The sequence below is a fragment of the Dysidea avara genome, chromosome 7 (genome assembly GCF_963678975.1).
Source record: "Dysidea avara chromosome 7, odDysAvar1.4, whole genome shotgun sequence".
In the NCBI taxonomy this organism is placed as follows: domain Eukaryota; kingdom Metazoa; phylum Porifera; class Demospongiae; order Dictyoceratida; family Dysideidae; genus Dysidea; species Dysidea avara.
The window spans coordinates 27,291,837-27,309,078 of NC_089278.1; the positions used below are offsets into that span (position 1 = coordinate 27,291,837).

The 17,242-nt window shown below is 36.2% G+C and overlaps 1 protein-coding gene across 3 annotated transcripts in view; it reads left to right on the plus strand.

Annotated features, from left to right (window-relative positions):
- Positions 1-17,242, plus strand: part of LOC136262605 (hemicentin-1-like) — a 129,557-nt gene that overhangs the window by 44,428 nt on the left and 67,887 nt on the right. For all 3 annotated transcript variants that reach the window (XR_010704246.1, XM_066056992.1, XM_066056993.1), the window contains 14 exons: positions 987-1,268; positions 1,323-1,487; positions 1,558-1,866; positions 1,926-2,225; positions 5,102-5,413; positions 7,659-7,940; positions 7,998-8,162; positions 9,634-9,945; positions 11,628-11,909; positions 11,969-12,133; positions 13,523-13,834; positions 14,356-14,637; positions 16,055-16,219; positions 16,557-16,868. Coding sequence is in view for 2 of the 3 variants with exons in the window: in XM_066056992.1 (XP_065913064.1) it covers positions 987-1,268; positions 1,323-1,487; positions 1,558-1,866; positions 1,926-2,225; positions 5,102-5,413; positions 7,659-7,940; positions 7,998-8,162; positions 9,634-9,945; positions 11,628-11,909; positions 11,969-12,133; positions 13,523-13,834; positions 14,356-14,637; positions 16,055-16,219; positions 16,557-16,868 (3,645 nt within the window). In the remaining variant the exon portion in view is untranslated. The remainder of the gene's footprint in view (positions 1-986; positions 1,269-1,322; positions 1,488-1,557; positions 1,867-1,925; positions 2,226-5,101; positions 5,414-7,658; positions 7,941-7,997; positions 8,163-9,633; positions 9,946-11,627; positions 11,910-11,968; positions 12,134-13,522; positions 13,835-14,355; positions 14,638-16,054; positions 16,220-16,556; positions 16,869-17,242) is intronic.

Sequence of the window (17,242 nt, forward strand, 5' to 3'; positions counted from 1 at the left end):
GTTTCTTTACGTGTGATGGAGTGGTCAAACTACATGAGACTAGCATACTTACAACCAGGTGCCCAAGTATTTGGTTAAAAGTTAAAATATGTCCAGTACACCAGTCCAGTCCACTAGTCCAGTCCAATGGTTGTATACACCCAGTAATAATCCTCCTGTGCTTTTTCCGCTTAATCTAGTATCATTGAAATGTATGATTTTGTTATTGTTTACAGTATGTATCTAATTATAAACATGAAGAAAAGTGGCCTTCAAAAATGGCCTTCAAAAATGGCTGGTATATCAAAAAGATTAAAGGTGGCAGCCTCAAACTGATTGCATTGATGTCTATGTCAATATAATTGATTATTGCAGTTATGACTTGGTTACCATATTAACACCATCATCCTGCAACTATTTTTGGCTGCCACCTTTGATCTTTTTATTCCAGATATTTTTGAAGGCCTTAATCTTTTTTCACAGAGTTTCGTATTGCACATACAATTCATCATTAGCCAAATTTCATCCTGTTTAATGTACCTCAAATTTACAAGAAGGTTCCCAAAGCAGTTTGTCTGGTAGGCATGATAACAAAATTCACCTGTGCTTCCTCAGGCTCTTTATCTAATCTGTATGAAAACCAAGTCATAGACATGGGTTAACATGATTGTATGGTCCTTCAAATGCAACAGATAAAACATTCATGAGTTGTTTGTGTATTGCAAAAAGAATAACAAGAAGATGAGGCTAAGAAAATATGTATGATTAATTTTCAATGCAAAGATGACTATAAAGGTCACCAAAGGTTAAATCTGTGATCGCACCATATCAAATAATAAATGTCACAAGGAGTGCAATTTGTGTGGAAAGTTTCAGAATTGCATCAAAAATGACACATTTTTTGCACTATGACGCTCTACTATAATAATTCATTAGAACAAACCCCTGAGGTTGCCCATGTAACAAGCAACCTAATACTGCCTGGTTCTGTTGTTTTTTTTTTACAGTTTCCCCAGATATTTTATCAGACATCATGGACTTGAGTGATGAACGAAGAGATATAGTGAATTTTACATGTCAAGCTATTGGTGAACCAGTTCCGATCATCAGTTGGTACTTCAGTGGAGTCATGATAGATGTGTCAGATACAAGCAAGTACAGGATAGAGTCTAGATCAATAAACACAACTACTGCTGAGAATACACTAACAGTGTACAATGCAACCGAAACAGATGTGGGTGCTTACACTTGTAATGCTACCAATTTTATTGGAAGTGACTCTACTCATGGTGAGAGTATATAGTTATAATTATTGTTAGGTGTGTTGCTACCACATTTTTTAGGTTGTTTGGCTGGTATGGATTATCGAATTTGTGATGTTCACATAACTTGTGGTGACTTGAGTAGTGTTGATAATTGTACCAATACAACTTGTGATAGTGGATGTTTCTGTAGTAATGGAAATGTATTGCTGGATAGTGTGTGTATACATCCTGATGTTTGTCCAAGTAAGGAATAAGAGAAGTTACTACTTACATACGTGTGGGTTATTGTATTCTGTTATTACATTTTATGTAGTTCCATCAACAATTATCACTCCTATGAACAGTACCACAACAGTGATTACTGAAGGAGACACTACCATTATTACATGTGAAGCTATAGGATATCCTCCACCAACAGTAGAATGGAGTAGGACTAATGGAACTTTAAGTGATAGAGTATCAGTGAGTAGTGTTAGTGTTCCTACTGGAAATGGAAATGTGACAAGTGTGAGTGTAAACTTGACATTGACAAATGCTAACAGAGAAGACACAGGATTGTATGAGTGTTCTGCTAGTAATAGTGTTGGTAGTGATAACAGGAACATTAGTGTTACTGTTCAATGTGAGTTGATTGTAATTAGGATTATTGAAGTGGTAGTTATTTGTATACTGTTTATATAGATCAACCAGAAATTATTGTACAGTTAAGTGATCAAATAGAAAATGAAACTAATCCAACATCATTTGTATGTCAAGCTATTGGTGAACCAGTTCCAGAGATCAGTTGGTACTTTAATGGTGCCATGATAAATGTGTCAGACACAAGCAAGTACACTGTAACATCAGTATCAGTTAACATCAGCACTGCTCTGAGCACACTCAATATCTTCAATGCAGCATCAGCTGATGTAGGGACTTACGTGTGTAATGCTACTAATGTAGTTGGTGGTGCAAAAAGTGTAGCAGTCCTAACAATTAATGGTAAGAAAACTTTGCTGTCATCAATAAGTATACAATGTAGTAGAGGTGTGATACTGTAGTATAACCCAAAAGTCAGGGTGAAAAATATGTGAAATCCAAGGTGATGGGCAAGAAATTCCTGTGATGGTAGATTAATGACAAAATTTAGTGGCAACCCCCAACTAGTATTCAGCACTAAATTCACCTGAATTGTTGTTATTAACGTTTTTGATATTAAGGTACCATCGCAGCCATTTCTTGGCCATCATCTTAGATTTCACATATTTTTCACCCTGGGGCCACACCCTTTTTTACAACTTAGATATCACTTCTTTTGTAACTGCAAACCCCAAAGGCGGCCATAGGCTGGCTTTGGGGCTTCCTTTTCTCTTGTTTTTTTTTCTTTACTACAGGAGTGCTGATTTATATGTGTAGTCAAATTATTTTATGATTTGGTACTATTACATGAACTGTCCACAGGCTTGTTTGCAGCTGAACTCTCTACAGAATTACTTCTAATGTAACTGAACTCAATGCTGTGATTTGTTTACTTGTAGCAGAAATCTCTACAGGGTGACTTGTAATATAACTGAACTCTCTACAGGGTAACTTATAATGTAGTTGAACTCTACAGGGTTACCTGTAATGTATCTGAATTCTCTACAGGGTGACTTTCTTGTAGTGGAAATCTCTGATTTGTTATGTAACTGATCACTCTATATACAGGGTGACTTGTCTTCTCTACAGGGCAATTGTATGTAGCCGAACTCTATACAGGGTGACTTGTAGCAGCTGATTTCTCTTGTAGTATATAGCTGAACTTTCTATTAGAATTTATTATGAATTGGAATATAAAAGGTTTGCATTCCAGTATTTACTGCATTTACAGACCGATTTTCAACTTGATATGTTACCCTGTAGATGTCACTGAACACTGTTCTTTTTTATACGAATAATCAATCGTAACTCTCTATATGTTTACCAGATTAGTATAAAAATTGTTGACTTTTGACCCCGCCTTATTTTTGCCAAATTTCAGTGCAATGGAATCTTTTATTGTTATAGTCATTTGTGGCAGTGTGCGAAAAGACGAAAAACAAGAAAACTTCAAAATTTTGATTGTTTATATATCAGGAATGGCTGAAGCAATTTTGCTGAAATTTGGTGTATGGCCTGCCCTACCACCTCTTGGGAACTCCACTGTAAAATTTGTATTTTAAACCAGGCGTGTGCCTGGTTTACTGAAATTGTTTCCGTAAAAGTGTGTGTGCGTGCGTGCGTGCGTGCGTGCGTGCGTGCGTGCGTGCGTGCATGCGTGCGTGCGTGCGTGCGTGTGTGTGTGTACCTATCTACCTATCTATGTTTGTCCGTATGCACCCACGTGAGCAAAATCATTAATAATGGTAAAAGTAGCTTTTACGTAAGAAGTAAAGGCGAAATGAAGTCTGTATTAAACTTCTGCACAGGTGAACTTTTCTCTGAGGTGGTTTCTTTTTGGCGGACTGAAATACAGGTGTGGCAACTTTCCTTAGACTTTGTAAACTACCTTCCCTTTGAGGTTTTCAGGCATTTAACAACTGAAAAACAATGGTGCAGGCCTCATACACTACCAGGAATAGCCTATCGCTTCGAGTTGAAAGGGTGCATATCCCTTACATACGCGAACAAAAATGAAGAGCAGCTTTGAGGCTTTGTCGAGAGAATTTGTGGGAAAAAACATGATAGTCAAACTATAAAACAGCTTAGAAGATACTTCTGTGCATAATATAAAGGCGGTTTGCTTAACAAGCGCTTCCTTAGCAGTGCATAGCAATGTAATTGAATGAATTATGAAAATTTCATGAATTACGAAATACGAGAATTAGCTAATAATTCATAGTAGCATATACTATCTATGGTTAATTCTTAGCTAGCTGCATGGTGCCTGGATTTTAGAAGTAGCACAACATCAACTTGTTTTCTAGAATAAGGAGCACAGAGCTATGTATATGTGAGAGTTCCATTCTTCCCGTTAATAACATCTCTTCTTGGGCACTACCATATGTCTTGATACCCAGCCTTTCACAATTCTGGCAAACTATATATGGAAAGCTAATAACAACGGTTCCATTTTAAACTTATTTTCTCATGGCGGTTATGGTGTTAGTTATACATGACAGTATGTTTTCTGAAAGCTGTTCAGACTTGACACAATATCCCTGCACTCAGTGACATCTCTTGCAGTGCATATTTTATAGCTGTTGACACACTATTTGGAGCAAATGCAAATAACTTTACCATATGATTACTTAACTAGTATTTAGAGGAGTGTCTATTATGCCAGAATAATTCTGGGAACAATAGGGAGTGTGGAAAGAAATAGGGAATATTCCAGAATAATTGAATGAATTCTAGGAATAATTGGTGCAAAATTATAAGTTTTGCTTGCAGTGTAATGAAAAAATCTTTTTCTGGATACACCACAGAAACAGTGTAAGGTTTAATGGTCAAGATACTCTAATAGAACAGTCACTTACTCTAATAAAGCAGTCAACCTTGAATTCATATTTTAATGTCACCTATATAAAAGCCTTCACTAATATGATTATGTTTAGCAAAAATTTAAGGAATAATTCTGAGAATAATAAAAAGAGAATTGCCAGAAAGAATAACTGGAAATTTTGAAAGTATAATAGACTCTCCGGATCCCCTACTAGTATTTCTGTTTAACTGTATACTATACTGCAGTAGTTACTGTGCAAAAACAACATTGCTATCATAACAGCTTTAGGTATTTCATGCCATGTCTATAATGAAATAGCTGATGTGATTAATTTTAATGATTAATGATGATTTTTTGTTGTACATTGCAAACCTACTACCAGACTATGTCATTTAAATTGTTTTACATTTTACAGATGCTGCTGAGCTGGTTGAGCCACTACCACCAGGAAGAACAGAAGACGTCCAGGAAGGATTAAATGTTACACTAACATGTATTGGTGCTGGTCATCCACCTCCTCATGTTCAATGGAGAAAAATTGATGGAACAATTAGTAATAGGACAACAATTAGTAACTCAATAATGTCCACTAATGAAGGGAATGTAACTAGAGTCACTGTTGAGTTAACCATAACAGGATCATATAGAGATGACAGTGGAAGTTATGAATGTTCAGTTAGTAATCTACTAAACACTATTACCAGCACTGTCAACCTTACAATCCAATGTATGTCATTGAGTATTAGTGTATGTACATTGTGCATATCAATAGTATAGTTATGACTAAAGTAGGGATTAAACCACTAGTATAGCTAGCTGCTGGTGTAGATGACCTACTGCATTAAAGAAAAGAATGATGCCAGATGTATTATTTTTAAAAATGCATGACTGAATGCGTTTCCCAGCTATCAGTGTTATGAAGTGTCTAGTCTGCTTTGTTTTAGCTACATTCTACTCACCAAGTAGCACGAGAAGTGCTTCTGCAATTATTGCAGTCACTATGGAGCAGTAGCAGAGGAAGTATTGATGGGGATGACCAGAGTATAGAATCTTTTGCAGTAGGGAGCAGCCCTCCAGAAACTGTAGCCATCATAGCTTTCACAATGTCTCAAAGTTCACCAGAATTAATTTATAGACACAATTTGAACTAAAGCATCAACTTTTAGTCAAAAGTATTTAAAATAGGCTATTTAAAGTCAATAATAGCTCTTTTGACAAAGTTTTAGAATAAAAAGCTGTTGACTACAAAGTTAATAAACATACTGCATTTATGAGATCAGCCTTTAGACACCTGGAAACACAGGGTACAGTGGTAAGATACCAACTCTCAAGGTAAAAGGTTATGAAACGCTTTGACTGCTTGAGTGTTATGAAGCGCTTTGATGCAGTAGGTCTCTATTTGAGCGTTCTATTAGGGTATATTGATCCAGCTTGTTCACAGTTTTCAGCCCCACTCCAAGGTTAATTTCAGGGAAATATCATTTAGCCCCCCCTCAGTGGACTGAGGGGCTTCAGCCCCTAGCCCCACCATTGGATTAACAGTGCAATTACAGAAACAAACCATGTGATTTGGGATTAATTGCACTCCTACTATTGGAATAGTGTGTGGTAAACTAAACTACTATGTGATTAGTCAGTTAATCAGTTAAATTCTGTTAAAACATAAACTTTATAGAAGCTTATTGGAAGGGTGTAGGGTTACTCTGAAGACATTTATTGGCTTAGTTATGCCTAATCAATACTGCCAAGCTGTCACAAAGGAAAAGTGAATCTTAGACAAAGAACCATATCCCTACTATACAGTACTACTGTACTGTGTTATTACACACAGAAGTATCTTCTTAATTAGCTGTTTTTTTTGTTTGTCTATCTTGTTTCTTTCCCCACAAATTCTCTTGATAAAGCCTCATGGCTGCCTCTTGTTTTTGTTCACATAATTATGTAGAGGATGTGCCCTTTCACAAGTCGAAGAAATTCCTGGTAGTATACAAAGCCTGCTATGGTGTTTTGGTCATAAATTCCTGAAGAACCCAATGGGAAGGTCATTCACAAAGTTTGTAGAGAGTTGCTACACCCATGGTGAAAAGAAACCCCCTTAGTAACATGTGAAGCAATTGATATGCTACCCACAAATCAACACCTTGTGCTTCAAGGGAGAATAGGATGAAAAAGAAGACAGGAGCAAGTCCACTGTACCTGTTATACTTCAGTATGTCAAAAAACATCTGTTGGACGGAAACAACACCTGATAGTGGTAAAATCAAGCCCATAGCATTATCCGTTATGAGTTATGCATGTCTTGAGGCATCATGGAGGCATTCAGTTAGTTAGTCGGTCAGTCAGTCAGTTAATCAGTCAGTCAATAACTTAATAAAAATTCTGCAGCAACTTATTGGAAGTGTTTTGAGTTAACTCTGCAACACTTCCAAGGCAGGTGAATGGGTGTGCATATGTAAGTTCTTTTAGCAGTGCTTTTTTTTCTTTATTCCCAAACTTATTTAGAATGGCTATTCCTGAAGTGATTCCTGAAATATAACAAGTCACCTGTATTTTCTTCTGCAAATAAAATGTAACTAGCTATTAAAAAGCATAGCTAAAACAAAATTGAAAAAAAATGAAGCAGTCACTTGAGTGACCATTTTAATTTTCTATTGCAGTATCTTATTCGTTTATCCTATCAGTGTTTGAGGACATGCCTTCAAGTAATGTAATGCATGTGAGGTGTATGACTTTTATTAACTATTCCTAAGGATTATCCATTAATTATTTTAACCACAAATCATTCTCTTAAGGCTGGTTTTGGGCCAATATTTGTTTGAGGGAAAGCATAAACCTTTATGATCCCTAGTATCTAGTACTATGTTTATATTTAAAGTCTTACTATATGAACCCAAAGGATAATTCAATTGTCTATTGTTTAATATTTATTTACTAAGTTGCAATGTTGCTATAAATTTATTCTTGTACTATAGTCATTCCAGAAATTTTATTAAACATCACTGATTTAACTGATGAAGGAAGAGATATAGCAAATTTTACATGTCAAGCTACTGGCGAACCAGTTCCAACCATCAGTTGGCACTTTAATGGAGTCATGATAGATGTGTCAGATTCAAGCAAGTACAGAATAGAGTCTAGACCAATAAACACAACTACTACTGAGAACACACTAACAGTGTACAATGCAACTGAAGTTGATGTAGGAACTTACACATGTGATGCTACCAATATGTTTGGCAGTGACTCTAGTCATGGTGAGTTCGTGTGTATTACTGTTAAACACTTAGAAATAATATTTTTATTCAATTCAGGTTGTCTAGCTGGTATGGAATATCAATTGTGTGGCTGGCAAGTAACCTGTGACAGTTTTACTGGTGTTAGCAATTGCAGCAACTTGACCTGTGAAAGTGGATGTTTCTGTAGTAATGGAAATGTATTGCTGGATGGTGTGTGTATACATCCTAATGTTTGTCCAAGTAAGAATGCATGGAGCAAATCATACATCAGTTTTAAATTATGGGATTGTACATATATAGCAGAATTGTGAAGGAAGTATAACATTACAAGTTTTGCATTTATGCATGGTATATTACTTAACCCTGAGCTGTACAGAATCATTTGTATGTATACTCACTTTAAGTGAGGTACTCATGTAACATATGTGACCGGATCTGCAAGAATATCCCATATGTTCGTGCAAGCCTAATTTTACAGTAGAATACAGTAAATACAATGGGTGGAGTATTTACAAAATCGTGAAAAATTCCATAAATTTTTTAAGCACTTGTTTATGCCAAAAACCTTGGTAGCATCATGATCCCTAAAGCAAGCAGAATTCTTCATGTCAGTACTCCCAAGGAGACAGAAGATATGAGCGTTAGTCTGCCTTGCTTGGATGAGTGGTTCACCATCACTTTTTCCTCATGTTTTTACCATTGGCCTGATCGTAGGAAGGGCTTGAAAGACAATTAAAACTTGCCCAACAATGGATTTGCCTGTTTATGGACAACCCAATAGTGTAAGTTGCATCTTGGTAGAGCAGTGGCTTTGTAAGTTACGATCATTTTATTAAGCACATGTAATTTATTGCCTGTATTGTCACTGTGCAAATCGATTTTCTGTTCTTGCCACTTTGTAGTACAGTAACTTTAAAAGTTTTTGGCTTCTAGAGCTGAAACTTCGGTTTATCATCCCTTTGGCTATCTAGATACAGAAAATGTAATAAAATGGATACTAACGTATGGGGTTCTTGCAGATCTGGTCACATATGGTACACATGATGTGTACCAGCATTGAAACCAGGTGGGTCACCTTGCATGGTCACATTTTGTCAGGGCCTGACCCACTTTATAGAATATCCATGTTTAATGCAGATTTGATTACATGTGAAATGAATTTAGATCTGAAAGTGTATTAATGCATCATAGTCTAGTCCCAGCTTCTTTCATAAACCATGCCCATTATGCGTTACTGTCTGTAGGCATACATGTGGACACACCCATTTATCAGTAGTATAGGTCTGTAGGTATGAATGAATACATGTCTGCTGCTGCCTGTTGGATTACATGGACCCATACTCAGCAATCGATTATTATTGTTTTGTGTACAATGCAATGTGATTATATGAATGACACAGTTATTCTAAGAGTCATAGTCTAGTCTTGCAGCGAGCCAACCTTTGTGAACCTTGTATGCTTACTTTAAATCATGCCCACTAACTAATCATTAGTTATAAAACTTCTTCATTAAGTTATTGTATAGCTACCCATTTATTTAAATTAATATACTAGTGGAGCACTCATAAAATGTAGCTCTTGGTGCACACCGTGGTTTTAATTAAGCTTTGTCACATCCAGGCCAAATTTGGGTCAGTGGATCATCTGGGTCAGAGTGACTCAGTTTCAATGCTGAATTGCTACTATTCCATGATATCATACTTTGTTTTAGTTCCACCAAATATCAGAGCTCCATTGGAGAACACCACAACAGTGATTACTGAAGGAGACACTACCACAATTACATGTGAAGCTATAGGATATCCTCCACCAACAATAGTATGGACTAAGACTAGTGGAACTTTAAGTGATAGAGTATCAGTGAGTGATAGTGTTAGTGCTCCTACTGGAAGTGGAAATGTGACAAGTGTGAGTGTAAACTTGACAATGACAAATGCTAACAGAGAAGACACAGGATTGTATGAGTGTTCTGCTAGTAATAGTGTTGGTAGTGATAACAGGAACACCAGTGTTACTGTTCAATGTGAGTTGATTGTCATCTGTTAAATTTTTATATTGGGTTAGTGTTATTAGAGTTGAGGTAGGTGTTTGAATTAGCATGCTTCTTAATTACATATATGTACCTGTATAACTTACCTTGAAAACAATCAAATTATAGTTTCTCTTAGCCAATACTTTCTACTCTTTAGTACATATTGTGAAACAGCCAATCTATGGAAAGAACTTGGCCTTCAAAAAGTCCAAGATTGAAAAGTTGTTAAATCAAATGTGATTGATGATAAATCATTTGAGATTGTGTTACTTAGATTTCACAACTTGTTTGATCCTGGCTTGAATGCCTTTGTTCTAACAAAGTCAAGCAAGGTCAAGATGTGTGTTAATTTGTGGTCTTTGTCTTTGTTGCTGTTTCATAGCCTAAACCACTAGAGCGTGTGAGCATGATATTAGAGTATTACAATGTAACTCTGTTAACCTTTATTCCAATTTTTCACAGACAGGAACTCATACAATGGTTGATTTATCTATAGACACATTTTCAACATATTTTTAATAGCACTTTTCCAGGTAGAATCAGATTTTACCTCAATGTTTGTTCATAACTGCTACTCACCTTTGAATCATCTTTAAGGTATCTATATTGAAAATCACTAAACATTCTATGAAAAGTATCCCCTTAAAACTAGTGATTATGTCCAGTCCCACATATTTCCACTCTAAACTCAGATTGCAGCGAAGTATCCCACAACTGAGAACTGTATAGTTTTATTGTTGGTTATATAACTTACATTTTCAGATTAACTTTTTTTCATTACCTACTGCTAGAGTGTATATTCTGTCATAACTACAACACTATGTGATAATATAGGCTATTGGTCAATGACTAGTAACAGGGAATACTAGATGGCTTTCGGCACAATAAGTTTCAAGGCCTTTGTGAGTATTACATATCTGCAACAATATTTTACACAACTGGGTCACTATGTCTGCATGTATGCATGAATATAGCACAAACCAGCACAAACTTAGAGGTCTAGCAAACAAGAAAAAAGTTGAGTTCATTTAGGATACCATATCAACTATATGACTCAACTCTGACATGATGCATAACACGAGTACTAGTAGCCATGCATGATCGCTGCTTCGCTGGAGAAGTAGGCACAATAATGAGCACGGACAATAGGCACGCCTATCCTTTGGGGCGGCACTAAAACCAAGGCTAAGACATGCCATGCCAGTGCAGTGAATCGCTGGGCTGCAATGGTATTTTCCCTACATGAGTAGCACTAACTGTCACTGAAGTTTGCATATCTGTTCAAATTTGAATCACATGGTCTTGCTCCTCACTGGCTATACTGTCATGCATATAGGTCTATAGCAGTTTAGTGAGTAGCAAGGCGAGTAGCTACCCGCTTGTGCACTCATATGAATGCTGCATCAACTGATTCAGGAACAAAAAGTTTTTTAATTGTAGGAAAATTTTGCAAGAAAACATTCACGGATGCATCTAAAAGTGCAAATTTGCAGATGTTTTCTTCCGCAAATCATTTCCATTATACGGTATGTGAAAATTGCTTGATTTTGGTTTCTGTTAATAACATAATTGTTCCTTGCATTCTTGGGTCACACAACACACTACCATGTGTCTTGATGACTTATCCATTTAATGTGTAAGATGTGTAACTGAAAAATCATTTCCTTTTTCAGTTGAGCCAACCATTTTATTTGAAATCGTTGATTCGACTGATGAAGGAAGAGATGTAGCAAATTTTACATGTCAAGCTACTAGTGAACCAGTTCCAACCATCAGTTGGTACTTTAAAGGAGTCATGATAGATGTGTCAGATACAAGCAAGTACAGGATAGAGTCTAGATCAATAAACACAACTACTACTGAGAACACACTAACAGTGTACAATGTGACATCATCTAATGTGGGAACTTACACTTGTAATGCTACCAATATTATTGGCACTGACTCTCTCCCTGGTGAGATTACAATTGACGGTATTTTGAATTGTATTAATGCATGTGTCCACATATTTCAGGTTGTTTGGCTGGTATGGATTATCGAATGTGTGACTTTCACATTTGCTGTGATGACCTGAGTGGTGTTGATAATTGTAGCAATACAACTTGTGAGAGTGGATGTTTCTGTAGTAATGGAAATGTATTGCTGGATGGAGTATGTATACATCCTAATGTTTGTCCAAGTAAGTTGAATGACAACGATGCAAAAGTCATCATTTTCTTAATGCATCATTTGTTCACAATGACTCCAGTATGAAAAATGCAATATAGTTAAAAAATAGATGAAAAGCTAACCATTTTTATTTAATCCAAGTGGTATTAGTTAGACCATTATACCATCACACTAGGTGTATTTTTGCCTTTTGCACTGTAAATCTAGGGTAGTCTTTTAGAACAGTCAGACCATAGTTAATTTTCTCAATAGAATAGTCATACATATTGGTTTGGCTTTTAGGCTTCAGGTTTTCTTAAGATACTCTAATAGTGTGTTTCAACTAAGACACATGTACACAGTTCTTTTAAAAACACAAAAATACTAAAATTAAATTGTGATACGTAGCTATAGGCTAGATCAAGAACACGTAAATTCTAACATAATGATTTACAGGTGATGTATATATTCCCAACACATGCTGCATTTTGTACTGCCACTTTCTTCTCCAAAATGTGATCAGATCTGCAAAAAGGAATCTTGTCGCATTTCCAATTGCATGTATCTAACAACAAATCACTTGACTTGTGAATAAGGTACCAGCTTCAAATTTCATCACCATCAGCCACTAACATACCACTATTGCTTGGTATAATTTAAGGTAATAGGTCAGAGTAATGACTAGTCAAACTTGGAGATTTGGAAAGGCTATCTGTGTGTTTATACTGCAGATCACTCTGCATGAGATTGATTCAGTACGATCCAGATCGGTTTTTGAGTCCCATTTATACTACAAAGGCGAGCTCGCTCCAATCTGTAAAAAATGTAAACCCACAATCATAAATTGCATCGAAGTAACGGTTGTTGATGGAGTTAAAAAGGATTTGTGCTCTCTGAATCACCAGGTTAGTAGGCATGATAAAATCTTAAGTGTTGGCCTCGGTGTTGGCGACTACTCTCAACTCTGTGTAGTTAGTTAACTATTGATTTGCACGCATGCATGTTTGCTTTGAGCCCTTGTGTTGTTCTTGAAGCTGTCTTTCCATATTGTCGCCTAAATACTTCACTGTTGCTTCATTTAGTCGTAATTTTAGCTGTAACTGTCCGTACTTTTATTCCATTTATTATAGTTAAATCAAACTGCAAGGTCACAACTGTTTACAGGTAGGTAGCCCCATTCGAATTTGCATGGCTCGATTCAGCATGTGTTTACACTGAAGCGTCAATTGCCCCAGATCGAATTACTCCACAATAGTTCGAATTCTGCATCTAGTGTAAACACGCTGTATAGGACCTCTTTTACAGATCCAATCACATAAATGTGAATTAACTAGCTACTACACAAAATTATTGTATTATTAAACAAATATCACTAAATTTGTTTTCTAGTTATAATTGTACAAATCATTTATATACGTAGTTCCACCAAGTATCAGAGCTCCACTGGAGAACACCACAACAGTGATTACTGAAGGAGACACTACCACAATTACATGTGAAGCTATAGGATATCCTCCACCAACAGTAGTATGGAGTAGGACTAGTGGAACTTTAAGTGATAGAGTATTACTGAGTGATAGTGTTAGTGTTCCTACTGGAAATGGAAATGTGACAAGTGTGAGTGTAAACTTGACAATGACAAATGCTAACAGAGAAGACACAGGATTGTATGAGTGTTCTGCTAGTAATAGTGTTGGTAGTGATAACAGGAACACCAGTGTTACTGTTCAATGTGAGTTAATGGTCTGTTGTTCATAAATTATTCAATCTTACAGACTACCATGTTGTGGTTAGCAATATAATATATAATAGCTTCAATGACTTCTTGTAATTCTGTGGTGTTGTGTGAGTACATAATTATGTGTGGTAAATTATAGTGTGTGTTGCTTTATAGCTACTTTTGTAGCCTTTCAAATAGATTAACAGTGTAGATAAGAAAATGAAGGGTGGTCAGATTTGATGTGACGTAGGATTTACAATAGTAGGTGCAAGAAATTTTAGGCAATGTCTAGCACTTTAGTTGGTTACAGACATTGAATGTAACGTACAGATATTACTATTGGCTCATCAGTCACAGGTTTAATATTTTGATTCCTGCATTTACAGATTTTAGCCTTCTCACAAGTGTAGTGCTTATGATGATAAGTAAACTACATTATATGAGCTAGGTTATACTAAACAAGTCTTGCACTGTAGAATGTGTACATGACTACAAGTGTATGTATATGACCAATGTTGATGTATGCTTTACAGTTGCCCCAGCTGTGTTGTCAGAGATTGTTGATTCAACTGATGATGGAAGAGATGTGGCAAATTTTACATGTGAAGCTACTGGTGAACCAATTCCAGACATCAGTTGGTACTTTAATGGAGTCATGATAGATATGTCAGATACAAGCAAGTACAGGATAGAGTCTAGATCATTAAACACAACTACTACTGAGAACACACTAACAGTGTACAATGTAACATCATCTAATGTGGGAACTTACACTTGTAATTCTACCAATACTATTGGCACTGACAACAGTCATGGTGAGGTGATATGTGGAATATACATAACATGTTATCTACCACAGAAACTACAATATTTTCTACAGAAATGGTAGCACCATGCAATATTGCTTTAGCTTATGAAGCTACTAATTGTATAAGTTAATGACCTAGACCAAGGTTCTTCATGGTTTCTAAAATTAAGAGGAGTTGAGAGCATGTTTCTAATTGACTTTGAAAATGGTGGGGGTGTATTTAAACTAGTGGATAAAAAGATTCTTTGTGGGTCGAGTATTACATTATCTTGCACAAAATGTAAACCCACAATCACTTTCCATATTGCTGTCTATAAAGAAAGTAACGGCACAATGGCTATGCCTCCATAGGGAGGTATCCCTATCCTTCTGAATTGTCAGATACCAGCTAGCAGGTTTCTTAGTGATATTAGAACTTTATTAAATTTGAAAGATCAAATTTTATGCATACCATTTTCTAAAAGTATATTTCACTTTACATGTGCCAAAGTATGTTTAGTTTTCTACAATGTGTGTTTTTGTGCTTTATGCTTTCCTCTTTGTGTCACAATAAAGTACACTGTGTGACACAAACAACACAGATAGTTGAGAACCAAGTTCTGTATTAGGATTGAGACAACACACTGGTACTATTATTTTCTATTGTACTCACCGTATTTAAGGAAGTGGTTACTGAACTGAAAGGTTTTTTTTGTGGATAACACAAAATAATTGATGGTCATCCATCTACATGAGTATCAAGCAACTAGTTGTATGTTAGGGTTGGTATGCCCTGAGTATTCGACTTTAGGGCATGCGTCTTGGAGCAGCTACTAGATGCATGCCCTAAAGTTGAATACTCGGGGCAGCTACTAGATGCGTGCCCTGAAGTTGAATACTCTGGGTAGCTACTAGAGTATTCGACTTTATGGCACACGTCTACTAGTTGCCCCAAGTATTCAACTTTAGGGCACATGGCAAGAAGTATTAGTGTTAGGGTTGGGATCGGGTTCAACTTTGGTTTCTTCTTCACCTTTAGGTTACATTCTTCTTACTGTATACAGCTTAGACTACTTGAGTCACATTTATAAGATAGAAAAGTAGGGGAGGTGAGTAGTTAGCAGCAGTAACACAGAGGTTAGCACACTCACCAACACACTGGTAGTCCAGGGTTTGAGCCCTGGCTGAGTTTTGTCATTTTTTTGTTGTTGTTTTTTTCATTTTAGTAACCCTTTTTTGTCTAAGTTTTACTGTTGGTCCAATAGCCGGTATTGCTTATTGAATTGACTTTCGGTTCAGAATCCACTGCCTATATTTAAATAGTGATACTTAACTGCATTAAATACAACCCTTTACATTGTTTGCAGTAGTAAGTAATGTAATTATAAATTAATTTTAACAGTTACTTAGTAGCACCCGTGAAAAAGTTGTATTGCTAATTTTAGGCTGTTTGGCTGGTATGGATTATCGATTATGTGACTGGGAAATAAGTTGCAGTAACTTTAGCAGCATTAACAACTGTAGCAACTTGACTTGTACCAGTGGATGCTTTTGTAGTAATGGAAATGTATTGGAGGATGGAGTATGTATACATCCTAATGTTTGTCCAAGTGAGTTACCGTACAATGACTGCTTTTTTGAATGTGTATGTGCATGTTATTAGCATACAGTGCAGTAGTATTGTACAGTAAGGATTATGGAGGTTTGAACTTTCCTGTCCCAAAATATTAACCAAATACTAGCCTCTCAAGTGTTGTTTAGCATAGTCAAGCCTTTATGACATTATACTTACTATTCCTTTGGTTTCTTTTCATTTTGTGATAACATTATTTTTTCCACTCTCTAAACATAGCACTGCCAACTCTACTGTACAATTGTAGTGAGAAAGTACCATTCACTTGTTAGAGAGTACCATTTAGGGTAGTAACTATTTTTGTTTTTTTTCAGTTCCAACAATGATCATCACTCCTATGAACAGTACCACAACAGTGATGGCTGAAGGAGACACTACCACAATTACATGTGAAGCTATAGGATATCCTCCACCAACAATAGTGTGGAGTAGGACTAATGGAACTTTAAGTGGTAGAGTATCAGTGAGTGATAGTGTTAGTGTTCCTACTGGAAATGGAAATGTGACAAGTGTGAGTGTAAACTTGACATTGACAAATGCTAACAGAGAAGACACAGGATTGTATGAGTGTTCTTCTAGTAATAGTGTTGGTAGTGATAACAGGAACATCAGTGTTACTGTTCAATGTGAGTGTACTACCTACAGTATATATAATGTTAAATTTCTTGCCATATAATGCCATGCATGTGTGTGGCAAATACAGCATGAGAACGTTTGTCAAAAGACTAATACAGTATTTATGAGGCAAAGCCAAGGGCTGTATTAATCTCGAGGCACACCCAAGTACTTGCAATCACAAGCATGTGTGGTGCTTTAAGTGTTATATTGTACTTCCTGGTCATCTTGTTTGGAGCATTCAGTCTGAGTATCCAAACTGCTTCAATTTTTGGTGATCTTGTAAGATAAATGAAAAGCATTTCCATCAATGCCATGAGTGTTATACAGATAATGATTAGCACAAAGCACACAGACTAGTATCTTGAGAATCCTTGGAGGTAAT